This window comes from Panicum virgatum, chromosome 1K, assembly GCF_016808335.1.
Source record: "Panicum virgatum strain AP13 chromosome 1K, P.virgatum_v5, whole genome shotgun sequence".
Taxonomy (NCBI): Eukaryota; Viridiplantae; Streptophyta; class Magnoliopsida; order Poales; family Poaceae; genus Panicum; species Panicum virgatum.
Window position 1 is genome coordinate 50,683,199 of NC_053136.1, and position 18,060 is coordinate 50,701,258.

The 18,060-nt window shown below is 50.9% G+C and overlaps 1 protein-coding gene across 1 annotated transcript; it reads left to right on the forward strand.

The window, feature by feature from the left end:
* The first annotated feature begins 14,180 nt into the window (after positions 1-14,180).
* On the forward strand, positions 14,181-17,838 carry LOC120641191 (endoglucanase 7-like). The gene is made up of 5 exons (XM_039917199.1): positions 14,181-14,827; positions 14,952-15,164; positions 15,612-15,812; positions 16,570-16,824; positions 16,956-17,838. The coding sequence occupies exons 1-5, from the start codon at positions 14,588-14,590 to the stop codon at positions 17,634-17,636; spliced, it is 1,590 nt and encodes a 529-aa protein (XP_039773133.1). The 5' UTR covers positions 14,181-14,587; the 3' UTR covers positions 17,637-17,838.
* Positions 17,839-18,060: the final 222 nt, after the last annotated feature.

Consider the following 18,060-nt stretch of genomic DNA (forward strand, 5'->3'; position numbering starts at 1 on the left):
GGTACGGCGCCGGGTCGTGAGCCTTCTTGCACTCGCATGTGGCCGCATGAGAACAACGTTCAAAGACGGTGGGGAGTATGTTCCGGTTTCGGTGCAATCCAGTACTTAAGCTTACCGATTACCATATTTCTCGGCATGTGGTTAGTACGTTCAAAAACTTAACCACCACTACCACACACTGCGGCCTTATCCATTTTCACTAAACAGACGGGGTATCACAAGTACCACAACCCCGCCCGTGAGCCTTATAGTTGCAGTATATAGTAGACATTCAACTCCTATAATTCTCGCGAGTGACAGGAAATCACTCGACTTCTACCGAACCATTAGCCTAGCCAACTAGCGACCTACACATACTAGTGTTCAAGCATAGGTACCTAAGATCATGCAACTAAAGTTCCAAGCAACTCCTATAAACTTAAATGCGCAAGTAGATAGGAATAATAATAAGTTGCATAAATTTAAAATAGATAGGATATGCTCCGGGGCTTGCCTGGAATTAACACTAGGTCAGTGTTAGTTAGAGAATACTTGCTCGACGAACATCTTCCTTCGGTCGTGCACATCGGGATCCATCCGTCCACCTTTTGGATGTGTCCACCATTCACCGTCTTCTGGCTCGACTCCAACGTCGCGTCCTTCACGTGATTCATCTATCGTACCTAAATGAAATGCAACAATGCATATGTATGAATGCACAGTTTCGAGTTGCTCAACAATGTGGATGTTACTATTTTTCCTTCACAATAAAGTTGTAGTCCAACATGATGTGAGTTTGGATGTGAACTTCTTAATTAACATTTCCTGGGCAATCGTTTATAGAGTAGTATCTAATATTTCTAACTACACAAGGTATCATGATCAACGGCACAAAAGAAGCTCACTAACTTCATAAACAAGTGGTAGTTGTTTCCGAAAGCAAGTCAATCATGGTTTGCTAAATAAATAACAACTCAGCACACATACAATAGTAAATTCAGCAAACATTTCATTAAACAGAAGGTAAACAGAGTAATCTATCCTGCAAAAATCATACTATTTCATGCAGTCATTTACTCGGAACAATTCAAATATTCAGAATACACCTAGAACAGAGCAGGGCCGGCGGCGCCGTTTCCGGGGAGCAGGGTCGCCGGAGGTGGGGGGCCCGAGGGGGAAAAGAGAGAGGGGCTCACGGGCTACCTCAGGAGGGTCTTGGGGCTCGCGGACGCGGACGGAGGGGGCGGCTTGACGGAGTAGAGCGGCCGGCGGCGAACTCGCGCGGCGACGGTGGTGCTCCGGCGGCCGTGGGCGGTGGGGAGCAAGTCGGAGAGCTCCACGGTGCCCTGGAGAAGGTCGTTGCAGGGTCCATTTGGCTTGGGGAAGGCCGGAGGAGGGCCCTCCGCGGAAGCAGACGGCCGGCGTCGACTCTGTCCGCGGCGGCGGCTCGTCGGCAACGATATGGAGGGGCGGCCGGGCCTGGGAGCTCCACTGGAACGAGATGAAACCATTTCCGATGTCGATTGAAGGCGAGGGAGGGTGGAAGTGGGAGCTCGACGGAGCAAGGACAGCCGGCGGCATGGCAGGCGGCGGTCGGCCGTTCTGGAGCAGAGAAGCTTGGCTTAGGACCCTTCTGGGCGTGAGGAGGGGACGAGGAAGGAGAAGTGAGCTCCTGGGCTCGAAGCAAGGGAGCCTGGGGTTTGAGGGGAGATGGCGCGGGGTGGAGCGGCGCTCGGCCGGCGTTGGCGCGCGAGCAGAGCTCGATTCGGGGAGGGGGCGAGAAAGAGAAGAAACGAAATCGGAGTTGCTTGCGATCGGATAGGGACGGCTTGAGCGGTGGCGAGATGCTAGACAAGGCGACGCGTGTGGCACTAACGTCGAGAGCGATGACGGCGAGGCGACGGCGACGAACGCCGTCACAGCGAGAAACAGAGAGGGAGGAGAGATGGTGGTGATGGCAAAGCTGTAAATAACTCGAAGTTCCAACATCCAGTTCGTAAACTCAGCTTTTATCCTTCTTCATGGCCTCAAACGAAAAACTTTTGAATACCAAAGTTGTTCAAAATTTCGAGATCTACAACTTTTATTTTAGGAAAAAGTTCATTTGAAGCTTTGTTTAAAAGATAAAAATTTGAAACTTGAGTACATTTGAAAAGATACTATGTACTTCGAAATTCAAAATTTTCTCCCATTTTTGTGTGATAACTCGAAAAACTTTAAACACAAAATTTGTTCATCTTTTGAAAACCTAAAACTTTGGTTTTGGACAAAAATTCATTTGAGCTATAATTTAGAAATTATTTTGAAAGCATATTTGTTTAAAATTTGAAAGATTGTTTAAAACCTCGAATACTTTGGTTCATTTGACTTGTTATTTTATGAGCAAATTTTCATATACACATAAACACACATACACATAACCATTCATGCATACACATGCATTAATTCAATGTTTCCTATTTAATGATGCATGATTTGGTTCTTAATTATCCTAAATTGGCTATTTAAAAACCTGGGCCGTCACACAACCACTCCTCCACAGTGCCTAGGACAGACGGCGTCAGGCCGCCATTCCCCACAGTGACTGTGACCGGAGTCCCGTCCGCCAACTCCGGTCACTGCTCCGCCATCCGGGATGCTGTGGCAACACTGCGGGACCTGCGACGCGGGACGAGACGTGCTCGGCACAGCTCCCGTCACTATTCTGCCAACTCCGGCTGTCCGGACTCGACCTCACCACGCGTAAGGCCCCGGGCCCGCCTCTTGCTTGGGAAGGTGTCCGTTGTCGCCACGTGCCCCCCGAAGATGTATGCCCAGCGCTAGCAGCTGGAGGCCCGGACCTCCCCCCTCGAGGGGTCCGGGACCTCCACGTGACTCCCGGACCTCCTTAGTGCACACGCCAGCACTCCGTACACGGGGTCCGGGACCGCCACGCGCCTCATCGCCGCTGGTGCACGTATATATGCAAGACCCTGACCTGCATGGCCCACAGAACGTCACCACGCCACATCTGGAGGACTGTACACCCTACAGCGATGACCGCGCCGTCTGCTGGGGCTGGCAGGATGCCGGCGCGATCTCCGCAAGACCAAGGACGATATCCAGGACGACTGCCACGCCCGACGCCATGCCCCACAGTGTACTTCCTACAGTATTCGGCCACTGCACCCCGCGATTCGGGGGAAAACGACGACTTCCACGATCCCCTGCTCATGTACACCGTCCCTTCTTGTGACTATAAAAGGAGGAGACGGGCTCCCTTAAAGGGGGACGTTGGTCGCGATCATCCTGACACAAGCACCACGCTCAGCACCCGATATTGGCACTCGCCTCGATCGACTTCTCCTCTAACAGAGACCTGGGAGCTTCCCTCCCTCTCTCGCCTTGCATGTACCCCCTACTACTGGCACCTCCGATGCAAGATAATACAGTGCCCTCGCACACCCCCTTACTGGACGTACGGCCCCGTGGCCGGAACCAGGATAAACCCACGCGTTATTGTGTTGCCTCTTGCATCAACATCTGGGACGAGTAAACACACAACATTTACTAGTTGGGATCCGGACCCCGGGTCAGGGCACCGACATCAGTCTAGATAACTGTGTCGATGACACTCTCACTGAAATTGGCCTTACAGCTGTGAGGGAGTGTCTCCCCCACTCGTAACGACTCAAGTACGCATTTATTTTCTTTTTTATTTCTATTTTTACCCATTACGTCGCGTAATAGCATGTGGTATTATTTCTTTTTCTTTTCAGATTTTCGTTTTTACTTTGGAAACATATCAGGTGCAAACCAATCTCTCCGTGCAAACTATAGAAACTTTAATCTAGGTCATCAGATCAACATCCAAGGTAAGATGCACAGAGAGGTGGGATGGGGGATTTGCAAAAGTGTGTTTACCCAATCCAAGGGGGGTCCAGATTGTAAAATTATCCAATCTCCCATACCCCTTGGATGTTGATCCAATGACTCAGATTGAAGTTTATATAATTTGCACGGAGAGGTTGGTTTGCACCTGAAACGCTGCCTTTTACTTTATAGTTATGTTTGAAGTTCTCTTGACAACTTTATTTATAAAAAACGTACTAAAAAACATACCACTACTTGTACTTAGAAGTTGTATGACAAACTTATACGGAAAAAAATTATGCGAGAAATCTTTCTGATAAAAATAACAACTTTTATATAAGTTGTGCTAAAATATTATCCTCCACAAATTATTTGAAAAAAACTATGTATGCATCATAAAAGTTGTGCTAAAAAAATATTCTTCAACAGTTGTTAGGGAAAACTTATACATAAAATTTATATGTTACGTAAAAGTTATGTTGACTTCAAAGGTGTATAAAATGTTATACGTAAAAGTTGTGTTTACAAGTTCTCATTTTCATAAAAGGAAAGTTTGTGAAGAAAAAAAAAACTTTCCTAAAAAGGATCGAGACCTGCTGTCAGAGATCGCGCGCCACGAGCGCTCCTGGCGCGCGCTCGCTGATTAGCAGCCGCCGCCTCTCCAGTCTCCTGTCGGTGCAAAATTTCGAGAGGCGACGCATTTGCGGCATGGTAGGAATCATACAGAGGGCTACTCTACCCATGGCCACACGGTAAGCAGAACTGACTACCAATGGGTGTCCGTTAGTTTTAGGCTTGTAGCAGCCCGCTGCTGGGACGCTCGGACTTCACTGTGCCACACCACTGCTTTCGAGTTTCAGAACCAGTTCTATCCATGGCAAAGTGTGGCAGCACGGCAGCAAGTTCTTCCGTTCAGTACAGGTTGGCGTTTCTAGAAGTCCAACGTTCAACCAGAGCGAGCTAGCTAGGAATAACTTGACCGTAGCAATCGACTCCGAGACGCCGGTTGTGTGCAGGCTCCTCTCAGCTCCCCCTTTCCTTGGAAGAGGAGGCCTCGGAAAAGTCAAGGGATCGTGGTACCGAAAAGTTTGTTATTTTGGGCGTGGTCACTTTCACTCTCTGCTCGTATATATGGTTCTCCTCTCTCCTAGTCTTGGTTGGTTAAACTAAGAAGAAGAAACCGTTGTTTTCGGTGAAGCCCGCGTCAACAACAGTCTTGTGGAATACTGATGCACCCATCTTGTAGCTCTTCCACACATTTCACTATTCATGCTCCCTGGGGCCAGGATATTTCCCCAGAAGCTCCAACATGTGGCAAGTACGTACAGTGCCTTCCAACCACACCAAAACATAAACCACAAGTTCCTTTGTAATTAATCCTTGTACAGGCTCAGAGCACACCGGCACTGTTTCGCCAACAAAAGTTTCAGTAAACGAAGGCTCCCACGGCAGTACGCATTCTGGTCAGTTTTCAGACTTGAGAACAGTTGGTCTGTCCGTCGTCCTCGGCTCGTCGGGCACCAGCAACGCTTTAAGACTCCACACGGAGCACCAATCAGCCGGTGAGCAATAATGCAGGAGAGACCGTGTCCTTTGCAATCGCAACAAGCCAACAGCAATAAAGAAGCCCATGACTAGAACTGCAGATCAACTAGCATGCGGATCGCAACAAGTAGCTGGCGAGCTTAATTGCTCGCATCAAGACGACGCTAACCAAGGACGAGGCGCGAGAGGAGGAAAAGGCAAAAAGGCAACGTGCGCGCGCGCGCATCCGACGCGACGACGGTTTGGTGGCGGATGGCGGCGACTCACCTCACGGCAGTCGTGCGCCCCACGCCAAGGAGGCCGGCCGGGCGCGGCGTGCCGGCGAGCCGCGCGAGGACGAAACGAAACGAAACGAGCAGGTGCGACGGCGACGCCGGCGCAGAACCTGCCGGACCCCCGCGCGCACTGCTTTTTCCTCTACCTTAGCCTCCACGCAGATGCTGAGATGCGCCGTGCCATATGGGTACGAAACGAGACGAGCGGCGCCAGGACGAGAAATATTCGAGGGGCCCCGGCCTGGGGTAGATGGAATAGGGTTTCATTTACATTGGTGATGCTGTTTGCCTGCGTTTTTTTTGGTGCGTGCTGCTGTGGGAAATTCTTCAGAGATCGTATCGATCGCGGAGATGCGGTTGGGCCTCTGCTAGCTGAAGATGTGTTCAGACTTCAGACATTGGGTTCGGACTTGTTATATCGACATCCTTGAAAGAAGTTCTCACTTTTCCCATGTTCAGGTGAGGCCGCAAATTTTTTTTTGGAAGTGTAAGGCTACTAGGCTAGGCAGCAGCAGTGCATTGAGCTTCAGTTCAAAACTTGGCTACATGTCAACCGCGTTATGGCCTAGATTGAGGTCACCGGTACGGCACAAGGTTACATGTCAACTGCGTAGCCACAGGACATCCTCACCATCGACCACTTTAGTAGTCGCTAGCTACTCGCTAGTAGCTACACGGTCTGGTCGCTATTGGACGCACGCACGTTGGGCGCTTTGTTAGATCGGACTCGCCTTTCGTAACCCCAGCTTTCCTCCTCGTCATTAAGGACCGTCGCCATCAGGTTACCGTCGACCGCCCCCAGCCACTTTTCCGCGGTACGGTGACGGCGTGACGCCGATCATCGCCTGCGCATCCCTGCAAGCTAGGCAACCGGGGATCGCGCCGCGTGCTTCGTTTTCTGCTCAGCTCGACCACCAGATCATTTCTTCTCTGCCTCTGCGAGTGATTCCTACGGCCGGCTGCTGGGTTTTCTGCAAGATTTCTGGTCTCCAATTCATGGGCATGGCATGAAGGGGCATGGAGCCGCCAGGAGAGACAGGCGAGAGATGCTCGCTGCGGGGTGGAGCCCACGGCGTCGGGTGGCGTGTCAGGCTGCGGTCAGCGGGACGTCAGCCTAGCCAGCATCTCCAGGCTGAGTGGCTGACCGCGGCGTGGTCTCCGCAGCCCGCACTGCCGCACATGGTGGTGAGTGGTGACATGGATGATGGATGCGGTGGGTGGGTGGCCCGGGGGCAGACAGACAGGGACAGTTGGAGCTGACATGGTGGGCCTCGTTGCCAGTGGACCTTTGCTTTGGTCGCTACTAGTACATCCAAACTGCAACGCTATACATTCAACAGAATCGTACACTAGCTTTTCTTTTTCTTTTCTTAATTTTTTGAAAAACGTACACTAGCTTCTCTACAATATCATTGCCGGCCTATGCCTGTGTTGTGAACAACTGCTATATCAGTCAACCCTCTCATACCATTGGTAGGGGGTGGCGAACGTGTCACTGCCTCATTGGCCGGTGTTGTATGATGCGTGCTGAATGCACTGAAACACAAGACGACCATGATGATTCTCTCGAAGAAGGTGCATGGTATACGATCAAGTAGTAGTACACGGTTAGCTGAACGGCAGCGGGAAACGGGAGGATTTCGTGCGTATGTATCGGGTGAGAAAACGGGCGGCCATGGTGGCGTTTCGTGTGACATCACCATACATTGGCCGTGTTTGGATCCAAGGGCTAGAGCTATTTGAGTTAGAACTAATTAGCTCAATCAAACAGCCCTCCAATAAAATAACCCTTGACATGTTTGGATCCAAGAGCTATTTAGTTTTTAAATAATCTTTTTTCAATCATTGGAGCTCTATTACCTCTCTTGCTATGGTGAACTCCACCTGAAATAACACAAATAATCACCCTTTGGGTGTGATAGTTTTTTGAGGTAGGCTATTTGCAAATAGCCAAGAACTAGCCCGCATGTTTGAAAATTTTGGGCTATTTTGAGCTATTTTAGACTAGAAATAGCTCTAGCCCTTGTATCCAAACATGCCCATTGTATTGTATTCGTTTCTTGATTGAGCGGTTGCCCTACGATTGCATATTTTTTATTTTAAATTGGAGCATTCATTATTATTTGGTAATGAAACTCCTGTTTGTGATTGATAAGTGGCGTTTATGAAGCAGAGACCAAGATATGGTTGGCACATTTGCTACAGTCTGACTTGGATTGATTCGGCAAAGTTAGGTAGTGTTGCTTGACTCACAGCCCCTCTGGCCCCCTCATTAATGTGTAGAAGAAAATACTATCATGTCCATTTAGACCGACATGGTAGTGCTGTTAGTTCTCCATTTCTACTCTTAAGCACGCCTTAAAATGGATGATAATCACATGTTGGGGGGAAAAAAGCGGCAAATTAAAACCGCGGCATCTAAATCAGTCAGGAACAATGTGTAGGTAAGATTTTTTTGGGGGCAACGATTGACAAATCCTGTAGCTAGTATCCAACGCCAACGCGTCCGTTGAGTCTCCTCTTTCCAAAAGAAAAGGAAATCGAAGCCTGGGGAGCATTCGGCCACTAATAGAAAAGGAGAAGACTTCCAGTCGAGCAAAAACAGGACGTCTGAATCTTCTGGAGCTGTGTCAACCCTCTCACGGGCTGTGTTTAGTTCCCCAACTCCTCCATATTTTCCAAACTTTCTATCACATCGAAATATTAAATATAGCAAATGACCCATGCATGGAGTAATAAATGTAGGTAAATAAAAAAACTAATTGCATAGTTTTGATGTACGTTGCGAGACGAATTTTTTGAGCCTAGTTAGTCTATGATAGAATAATATTTACCACATATAAATGAAAAGTGCTACAGTACTTTTCGCAAACACTTTTCACATCCTTTTTGCAATTAAACACAGTCAGGGTCGCTGTTGAGAATGCATAACCTGACGAACTATTCCGCTAGCTTCCCAGCTAGCTAGTGCCATCCGTGCCATGCGTCAACCCCCCCCCCCCCACCCCCCCCTCCCCACCCCCAAAAAAAAGACAAATATTCCGTGCACGTCGTCCCGGACACCCGGCCGGCCGGCCGGCGCGCATCCGCATCGACCGCCACCGGCCGCCGCCCGACACACACGTTGACAATGTGGCCAAGAGCATAAGCAATTCCGCATCGCCGGCGGCCGGCGGCGTGGTCAGAGCGTCAGGCTACCGCGAGAGGCGGCCGGACGCCACCGGTGCCGCCGACGGAGGGAGCCGTGCCGAGCCAAGAGACCGATCGGGTTCGCATCAGCCCAACGTAACAGCAGAATCGAATAAAAATGTCACGTCGCGCCGCCGCCGCTCCAACGCGTCATTTTTTTCCCCCAACCCCTTGTGCTAACGCGCTTTGAACGGACAAGGGAGTGCTCCTTTCACACACGTATGGGACGGGAGAGAGCATGGGGGTCCGTATGGCACGCGTGCGTCCATCCGTCTACGTTGCCTCGGCCAGCCAGGACAACGGGTGGACGCCACCGCCTGGAGGAGCTGGAGCTGGACTGCTGGAGGATGGAGACGTACGCATCAGGAGCGTTATCCTTTCTCAGTTTCTGTTTTATCTTCGCGTGTCTTGTCACTTGTTCTGAGAGCTCGCAACAGCTATGTAAAACATGTACTATTTTCTACTAACTACTTATGCTCTGTGGAATATCACAATAATTCTCACAACATCTATGTAAAACACATGTACTCCCTCCATACACAAAAGAATGCAATTCTCGCTTTTCGATGAATCAAACAGTCTGAAATTTGACTATAGTTATAGAAAAAAATAATAACATTCATGATGCAAAATAAGTACTATAAGATTAGTTACAGATTATATTTTCATAATAAATTTATTTGGAGACATAAGCACTAATACTATTTAATATAAATTTGGTCAAATTTGATCGGCACGGATCCTATTGTTGCATTCTTTTGTGGACCGAGAAAGTACTATTTTCTAACTATTTGTGCTGTGTGGAATATCACAATAATTGCTGTCTAATGTTAGAGGTGGGTCAAAAATCCTTTTTTTCTTGAATAATGCATGTTTTGCGTATGTGTATCAAGATGCATTGTACTATTCATCAAAGACCCCGTGCTGACGTCAGCAGGACACGTGGCACTCCCTGGTGCTGCCACATGTCAGCCTGTGTGTTTTTCTTTTTCTGAAAACCTTTACTTAACTCCAAAAATTATTTTAAGCTCCAGAAATTCATAATAAATCAACCGGAGCTCCAAAAATTATGAAATTAGTTTCATAATTCTTCTAAAATCATGATCTATGCGTTAGAATAGGTTTTGTTGTGAGTTGGATCTTATTTGTATAGTTTTGTGCATTCTTGCACTTTGGCCCCTGTAGTGATTCGTAATTACGGATAGGTCCTGCTGCTGAAGAGAAGATCGACGCCCCGGACGCCCAGAAGACCCAGGAGGACGTCCCGGATGACTACGAAGAGCTGCCAGGTTCACGCCCATCTATGACTTGAATTCTTATTAGATATTGCTTGCTAGAATTGCTATCGCATTACTTGTGTGTGTGAGATAAGCCTGCATGGCCTACTTATACCGTATTCCTTGCATCCCTATACCTTGATTGATTCTTGGATGCTTTGGCTACTATGAGAGTGATGGGTATGGGATTCCATGATATGATAGTCTTGGCATGCATGAGATCCACTATGTGAGGAGCCAGTGATAGGACTTTTTAGCGGGGGCAAGCGACTGGCCGAGGATGTGTGGTGGGCACATCCTAAGAAGCACCTGTGGCGGGTGTGGTACGAGGAGGGGTGTACCAGTGTGGTTGCCCAAGGAGAGGCGATACCTGTTATGGGTGCCTTTGGCGGACCTTTGCGGAGGACTGCGCGAGAAGATGCTTGCCCCGGCAATATAGATTGAGATAGTGCCCCTGGTGACGGAACTATGTCAAACGTGCACACCACTTACCCCCGTATGGGCAGGGGTTCCATCCATTCCTAGCTGTGTGGTACCAGACTGTGGCTGTGTTTAAGGAGAGGGTAGGCCGAGCACGCCCATGGGAATTCGGGGTGCGTCGGGCCCGGTTGAGTGTTTCGACCCTTGTCTCCAGGAGAGGGTAGACCGCGCACGCCCAATTCGGGGTGCGTGGGCCCGGTTGAGTTCTTCGACCCTAGTCTCCGAGATTCTCGAAGCCAATGACCAGGTTAGAGATCCATAGCCCCCGGAACATTCGTTGCGGTGAATGTATCCCACTCCGGGAATGCAGGATGGTACTGTCATGGTTAGGGAGTCATGGTTGTGGGTTGTGTCTCAAGACGGCGACGGCCGTCTTTGCAGCCCGAGTGGGTACAGGTGTACAACCCCTGTAGGGTGAAAACTGTACGTATAGCCGCGTACTCGGTCATGTACAACTCTTGATCTGGCTGCACTTTCATAGAGTAGTGAACCCTAGAATCTCTACCTCCCTCTAGTCCACTTCCCCTGTGGAGTCAGATGAGGTGCAGGGAAAGGGAGTTTCCTGCACCGACCTGGGGTGGGTGAGAGACATGATTATGGATTTATATGTATATGCTTGCTTAGAAAACCTTAGCCTATCATTTGACTGTTTTTATACCTTTGCATCCATTTAAAGCTTGCATATGGATGGTGACGTGAACCTATCCCGTCCTTGGGGATAGTTTGGTAAGATGCAGGATCCGAGCAGGAGTTCGACGCCAACAACGACGGATGGTACGACTGAAGCTTAGAAGCCCGTGCTACGCTCAAGTGCTGTCTGTGGAGTTGAAGTTCGAGATGAAGGATGGCCTAAAGACCAGTTACCGCTATCGTTTTCTGTTTGTTCCAGTTTAGCCCAAGGGGCTTGTAATAAATTCGTACTGCAAATCCTCTGGATGTTGTAATAATTAAATCCATGCTTGAACCTCTTTTAAGTGAGTATGAACTGATTTACTGTCTGAAATGAGTTCTGTATGTGATAGCTACTGATTCAGGAACTATCACGACGATACAGGGATTCAGATTCTTCTTACGGAAACCTGGGTCGTTTCAAAAATCTCCATGACTAATTGACTAGCTACCTAGCAACACAAGGTGAGAAAAACATCGGTGGTGCATATCAATCAACGGCGATCATTAGCAAAAGAAATCACTGGTTATTAGTTGATAAGTGATTTGGTCACGTACACAAAATGGCATGTGCAGTGGAGGTGAGGTGAGGTGGCGCTCCCATTTAATCACCCCCCCCCCCCCCCCCCCCCGCTTCACAAAACAGTTTACGCAGAAAGGGAGGACGTGCCAACAACAGCACGGGAGAAAAAAGACGAGCCATGAAACGCCTGGTGGTTCGCGTTAAACTATGAATCATCGTGCTAACAACACATGATACACTAATAATAACAAGAAGAATAAAGAGGGACGGAGAGACTCTAGCTAGTTAGGAGGAAAGTTTCATACTCGATTAGTAGTAGCAAAGCACGGTCAAAATGTGGCTTAATTGGCCAGTGCAAGGGGCAATGATCTAGAAGTTTTCCAAGTTCCAGGGGAAGATGTTAAATATGATAAACTAGGCGTATAGCCCGCGCATTTGCCCGGCTAATATTGAAAATTCGAAAATTTACATGTCATTGTATCATTTCTTAAAGGTTATATTATTTTTTTACCATACATCATCCTATTAATTATCGTAAATTATGTCTTATTGTTGATTAAAACAATTCAACTATGATCTACCTATAATAACAATTTGATTTGTTGAGCTTTAATAATATTATGCAGATAATTATTTTTATTTTCATTTTATTTTGATTGATTGTTGTTAGCTTTAGTTTTTATTAATAGTATATATTTGTAACTGATACATAGCTAAATGATATTTTATATTTAATTTTTCATAATGACATTGGTGGGTGATTTTTAATTAGGCATATGGTTATTTTAAGCTAATTTTTATCGTAATGGCAGTGGTGGGTAATTTTTATTTTTTCTATTTTTCTCTGATTAACGTGAGAATTTCTAGGACTTGAGAGCGTGGAGACTCCATTTATTGGCCAAATAATAAGATAATAGATTTGTACAAATATATAGGAGAAATGAGCATCTGGTCCAGCCTGGCCTGGCCTGGCCTACCTACCTGCTCACCAAATGCGCGCCCACGGAGAGGGAGAGGGAGAGGGAGAGGGAGAGGGAGGTGAATAACGTACGTGTTGTACAGTGCCAATGGATGGAGCGGCGGATGGGGAAAGCGACGGAGGAAAGGGGAGGCCAGGACGGGATCAGGGCGTCCAAATCGTTACCGCCGGGGAGTCACTGTCCCAGACCAGGGAGAAAGGATCAGCAGCTAGAGTAGTTTCATGGACACGCACGCACAAAAAGAGGTAGCCGTGCAGGTACACAAGGCAAAGCTAGCTAATCGAGAAAGACGTGGGGTTTCAAGTTACCATCAGACAAAGAGGCCAAGAGGAGTGTCATGTGATTGTGAATTTGTGATCCTCCAGTTTCTGTATCCGGTTCTTGAAGCAGAATGAGCTAAAATTGGTTGGTACAGCAATTGCAGCTAGGTAGTCCGTGGCGTGTCTTTTTTTTTTTTTGCTGATGACCGACACGGCGGCCTAATGATGATAATAACCAGCGATCTGGCGCTAGATGCATGTACGCGTATTATTGTCCCCCAGAAAGTCTGAGGATTGACCAAAAGGGGCAGAGCAGAGGCAGGGCGTGTAGCCAACTAATCCTGGCGAGACATGCTGGTTACCGACAAAATCTGCCGGAATCATCTCGGAACGACAGGGCTCGCCAATAGCTGAACGGAAGAGCCCAACCTACGCCTTGCCTACTGTACAATATTACTCTACCGTACTGTCATGTGCCAATGCATATTCCTCTATCTATAAATAAACTAACTGCACATGAAAGTCTTCCCGCAATCAAAAAAAAAAGCCTGCACATAAAAGTCACACCCTTGGACTAATCATCTGATGAACTGGACAGCAGGTAGGCAGATCGCTTACCTGTTAAGACTGGGCAGTAAAAACTGGTCACCGGCCAGCACAATCCTGGTTCTGTTTCATACTCTCGGACGCATGCATGGAGATTGGAGAACCTGCAGCTGTGTGAAGACCCGGCCCGTGCGAATGCGATGACGACTCGGTAAACTTGGATTGCGTTGTCGATAGCCTACCTGCTACTAACTACAGGGCAGTGAAACTGGTCGCCGAGCCGGCCGTCACCATGTGTAAGCCTGGAGCATGTGCTGCTGCTGATGTGCCACCGGCCGCGCGATGACCCGGCTCCTTTTGCCGTGGTCGTACTCGTGCTTCTTCACCGCGCGGCGAGCGGAGCCGAGCAGTGCGTGTCTGGCCCCAACCGATGCCCAAACCAATCCAACCGAGCTCCCAAACCTCTCCGGCCGGCGCCCGGTCAAAATCTGCCCCGGCCCTTGCTTGCTTGCGTCGCCAAGGGCAGCAGCAAAGCAAGGCCAAACCCACCCTACCCCAACCATTACCTCGCCACCAAACCAAACCCGAACAAGTCCACCCCCGCCTCCAACTCCAACCCCACGCCACGGCACCCGAACGCGACGCGCCCCCCGCTCGCCTCGCCCCGCCTCGCCTATTAGCTAGCTTTGCCGCCGCGCCCGGCCCCCAACTCCTCCGCGCTCCCGAGTATTCTATTCCGTTCCCCCCGGGGAGGAGTCGAACCAATTCAACACGGTGCGCGCGCGCGCGCGTCCCGTGTCGGGCGGGGTCGCGCCGCGGATATAAGCCCGCGCGAGCTGCTTGTCACGGAGGACGGGGGAGGCCAAGCCAGACCAGTCGATCTCTCTCGCTCGATCGCGCGCGCGCCCACACACAGAGGCGGCGGCAGAGGAACGCGGCGCGCGGCAGAGCAAGGGCGGCGCGGAGGCAGCAGCCGCATGCGACGGCGCCGGGCGGGGGCTCTACTCTTGCAATGAGCGGCGCGGGCACCGCGCCATCGTGCCGGCGGCGGCAGCTCGGGGGCGCGCTTCTGCTGGTGCTGGTTGTCCTCGCGGGTGGTCTCGGCGGAGCCGAGGGGAAGGCGCACAACTACGGGGACGCGCTGCAGAAGAGCCTGCTCTACTTCGAGGCGCAGCGGTCGGGGCGGCTCCCGCACAGCCAGCGCGTCACCTGGCGCCACCACTCCGGCCTCACCGACGGCCTCGAGCAAGGGGTACGTGTATAGTGCATGCGATCGGCGAGCCAATGGCCGCGCCGGCTGGCCGGCCGTGGCGGCGCCGCGAAAACCCGATCGCCGCGGTCCGCTAACATGGGCGCCCGCGTGATGATCATCGCAGGTGGATCTGGTGGGCGGCTACTACGACGCCGGGGACCATGTCAAGTTCGGCCTGCCCATGGCGTTCACGGTGACGATGCTGTCGTGGAGCCTGATCGAGTACGGCGGCGACGTCGCGGCGGCCGGCGAGCTCGGCCACGCGCTCGAGGCCGTCAAGTGGGGCACCGACTACTTCATCAAGGCGCACACCCAGCCCGACGAGCTCTGGGCCGAGGTAATAACACCACTGCTCCATCGCCGGCTCTCGATCGATCGACCCATCACCTGGGCATGCACCTGGCCATGGCGAGACCAGTTCGCACGCCGTGACTTGGCCTCGTGCGGAAGCTAGCTGTTACACACGACACCACCAACGTGGAGCAAGCTAGCTAGAGCTAGAGGCCAAGTCAATTATCACCTGTATTTTAGTCACTGCTAGTTTCATTTTCTCCCCTACCTTTTCCAAACATTCCAAACGACCCCAATTGCAATTATATTTGGTTTGGCTACACACAAAGATTTTTTTTTTATATTTGTTTCTGGTGAATAGCAACAGCCAGGTTTGGTGGCCGCTCATTGAACGTACGAACACAGTAGCATTTAGTTTATGCAAGTTCCACATGGCAGGGGTTAGTTGTTCAAAGGTGCTCGATCCCGGGTGTTGACGGTTTCGTGCGCGCAGGTGGGCGACGGCGACACGGATCACTACTGCTGGCAGCGGCCGGAGGACATGACGACGTCGCGGCAGGCGTACAAGGTCGACCGCGACCACCCGGGCTCCGACGTCGCCGGCGAGACCGCGGCGGCCATGGCCGCCGCCTCCATCGTCTTCCGCGACGCCAACCCGCACTACGCGCACCTTCTCCTGCACCACGCCCAGCAGGTACTTCGTCGTAACCTGCAGCAAGTTCGTTGGACATTTTTGCTACGTTTGCCGCGCGTGAAAAACTTCGAAAACAAAACATGAATTGGAAAAGTGGTGGACTAGGGTTAGTACGCGTACAGTGCGCCTACCGAACTTTGGGCTGTTGCGAGCACCCTGCAGGCTGCTATGTGCTCTCTCTCTCTCTCTCTCTCAAGAGTCAAGATGCGCCATCTTGGCAGGCAGGGGTGTGTTCGTTCTTTCTTCCTGGTGTCTTGTGCGGCACATGCCTGTGCCAAGTTGTGAACACGACGGCTTTCAGATGAGGGGTTCCTGTCGGTTCGTAGGAGATGCCATGTGGGGCCAGGGAGACGGCACGCAACCTAACGCAGAGAAAAAGAATGCTCATGGCCAAAAGGGGGAGCTGCCATTTGGTTTGGTGGACGGGATCGGAGCTATAGCTTTCCATTTGCCTCGCGTTTCCATGATTAGGTCGCCAGTTCAATCGCATAAACTGCTTAGAAACTAAGGAATGTAAACGTCATCATGTGCCCAGCTGCTAATTCAACCAATACTTTTCTTTCCTTTTCTTTTTCGTTTTCTTTTTATTATGTTATATTAAAAGGAAATAAAAAACAGAACTAGCTAGTCCATGTTAGCACCACCTGCTGCCAAATGTTACTTTAATTTTTCCAGTGTCAATTATTAGACAAGTGTGCTGGTTGAATAAGAGTAGTGCACGTTAGCTAAAATCATTCCTGTACGTATCCTTGTGCAGCTGTTCGAGTTCGCCGACAAGTACAGGGGCAAATACGACAGCAGCATCGCGGAGGTGAAGAGCTACTACGCGTCGGTGAGCGGGTACAAGGACGAGCTCCTGTGGGCCGCCCTCTGGCTCCACCGCGCCACCGGCCGGGCCGAGTACCTCGACTACGTCGTCGACAACGCCGACTCCTTCGGCGGCACCGGCTGGGCCATCAACGAGTTCAGCTGGGACGTCAAGTACGCCGGCGTCCAGATCCTAGCCACAAGGGTAAGTGCATGCCTAAGTGGAACTCAACAGTGTGGAGCAGCTAGTCCTGGCTAGTCATGATGCCAGCAAAGATAATAAAGAGTTGCAAGCAGGGCTGACACTTGTGTGCTTCATTTTATTTGTTTCATCAGCTGCTGCTGAGAGGGGAGCACGCGGCGCGCCACCGGAGCACGCTGGAGCGGTATAGGGCCAAGGCGGAGCGCTACGTGTGCGCGTGCCTGGGCCGGAACGCGGACGGCGGACGGAACGTGGAGCGCAGCCCCGGCGGGATGCTCTACATCCGGCAGTGGAACAACATGCAGTACGTGACCAGCGCGGCGTTCCTGCTCTCGGCCTACTCCGACTACCTGGCCGAGGCCGGCGTCGGGGCCGTGTCGTGCGGGGAGGGCGGCGCTTTGGCGGCGGCGTCGGAGGTGTTCGCGCTCGCCAGGGCGCAGGTGGACTACGTGCTGGGCACCAACCCCAGGGGGGTCAGCTACCTGGTCGGGTACGGCCCCAAGTACCCCAACCGGGTGCACCACCGCGCCGCCTCCATCGTGCCGTACAAGCACAGCAAGGAGTTCATCGGCTGCACGCAGGGGTTCGACCACTGGTTCGGCCGCCGGAGCTCCAACCCCAACGTGCTCGTCGGCGCCATCGTCGGCGGGCCCGACCGCCGGGACAGGTTCAGGGACAACCGGGAGAACTACATGCAGACGGAGGCGTGCACCTATAACACGGCGCCCATGGTCGGCATGTTCGCCAAGCTGCACCGGATGGCGCGGCAGGAGCGGGAGCAGGGCCCGACGCCGCCGGCGGCGGCGGCGGTGTAAATAGATAGGACGTAGAGGGGGGCCTGTACAATTTTCCCCATTCTTTGGTTCAATTCTTTTGGGCTTTGGATTCCATTTTACACAGATCGGAGATGGTTGTACGTATACAGAAAAAGAAAAAGAGAAAGGTGGAGGCATTGACATGCAAATGTAAATTCGCTACCAGTACATACGAGGAAAAGGAAATGACACGCTTAATTTATTGGTGGTGCTTGTCTGTACCTTCCGTCGGGTGATCCTTCGTTCGTGCGCTCCAGTTCAGCAACGAGCAGGTCATCTTCGGTCGCCAACGTGACGCGATACAGTTTTCAATGCCAACTTGGCGGGCCGTACGATCACTACATCAGCTGCAGGACATGAAACAGAGGCAGAAACACATGACCAGAACTCATGAGAATGGAGTGGAAAGAATGCTGCTTCACAT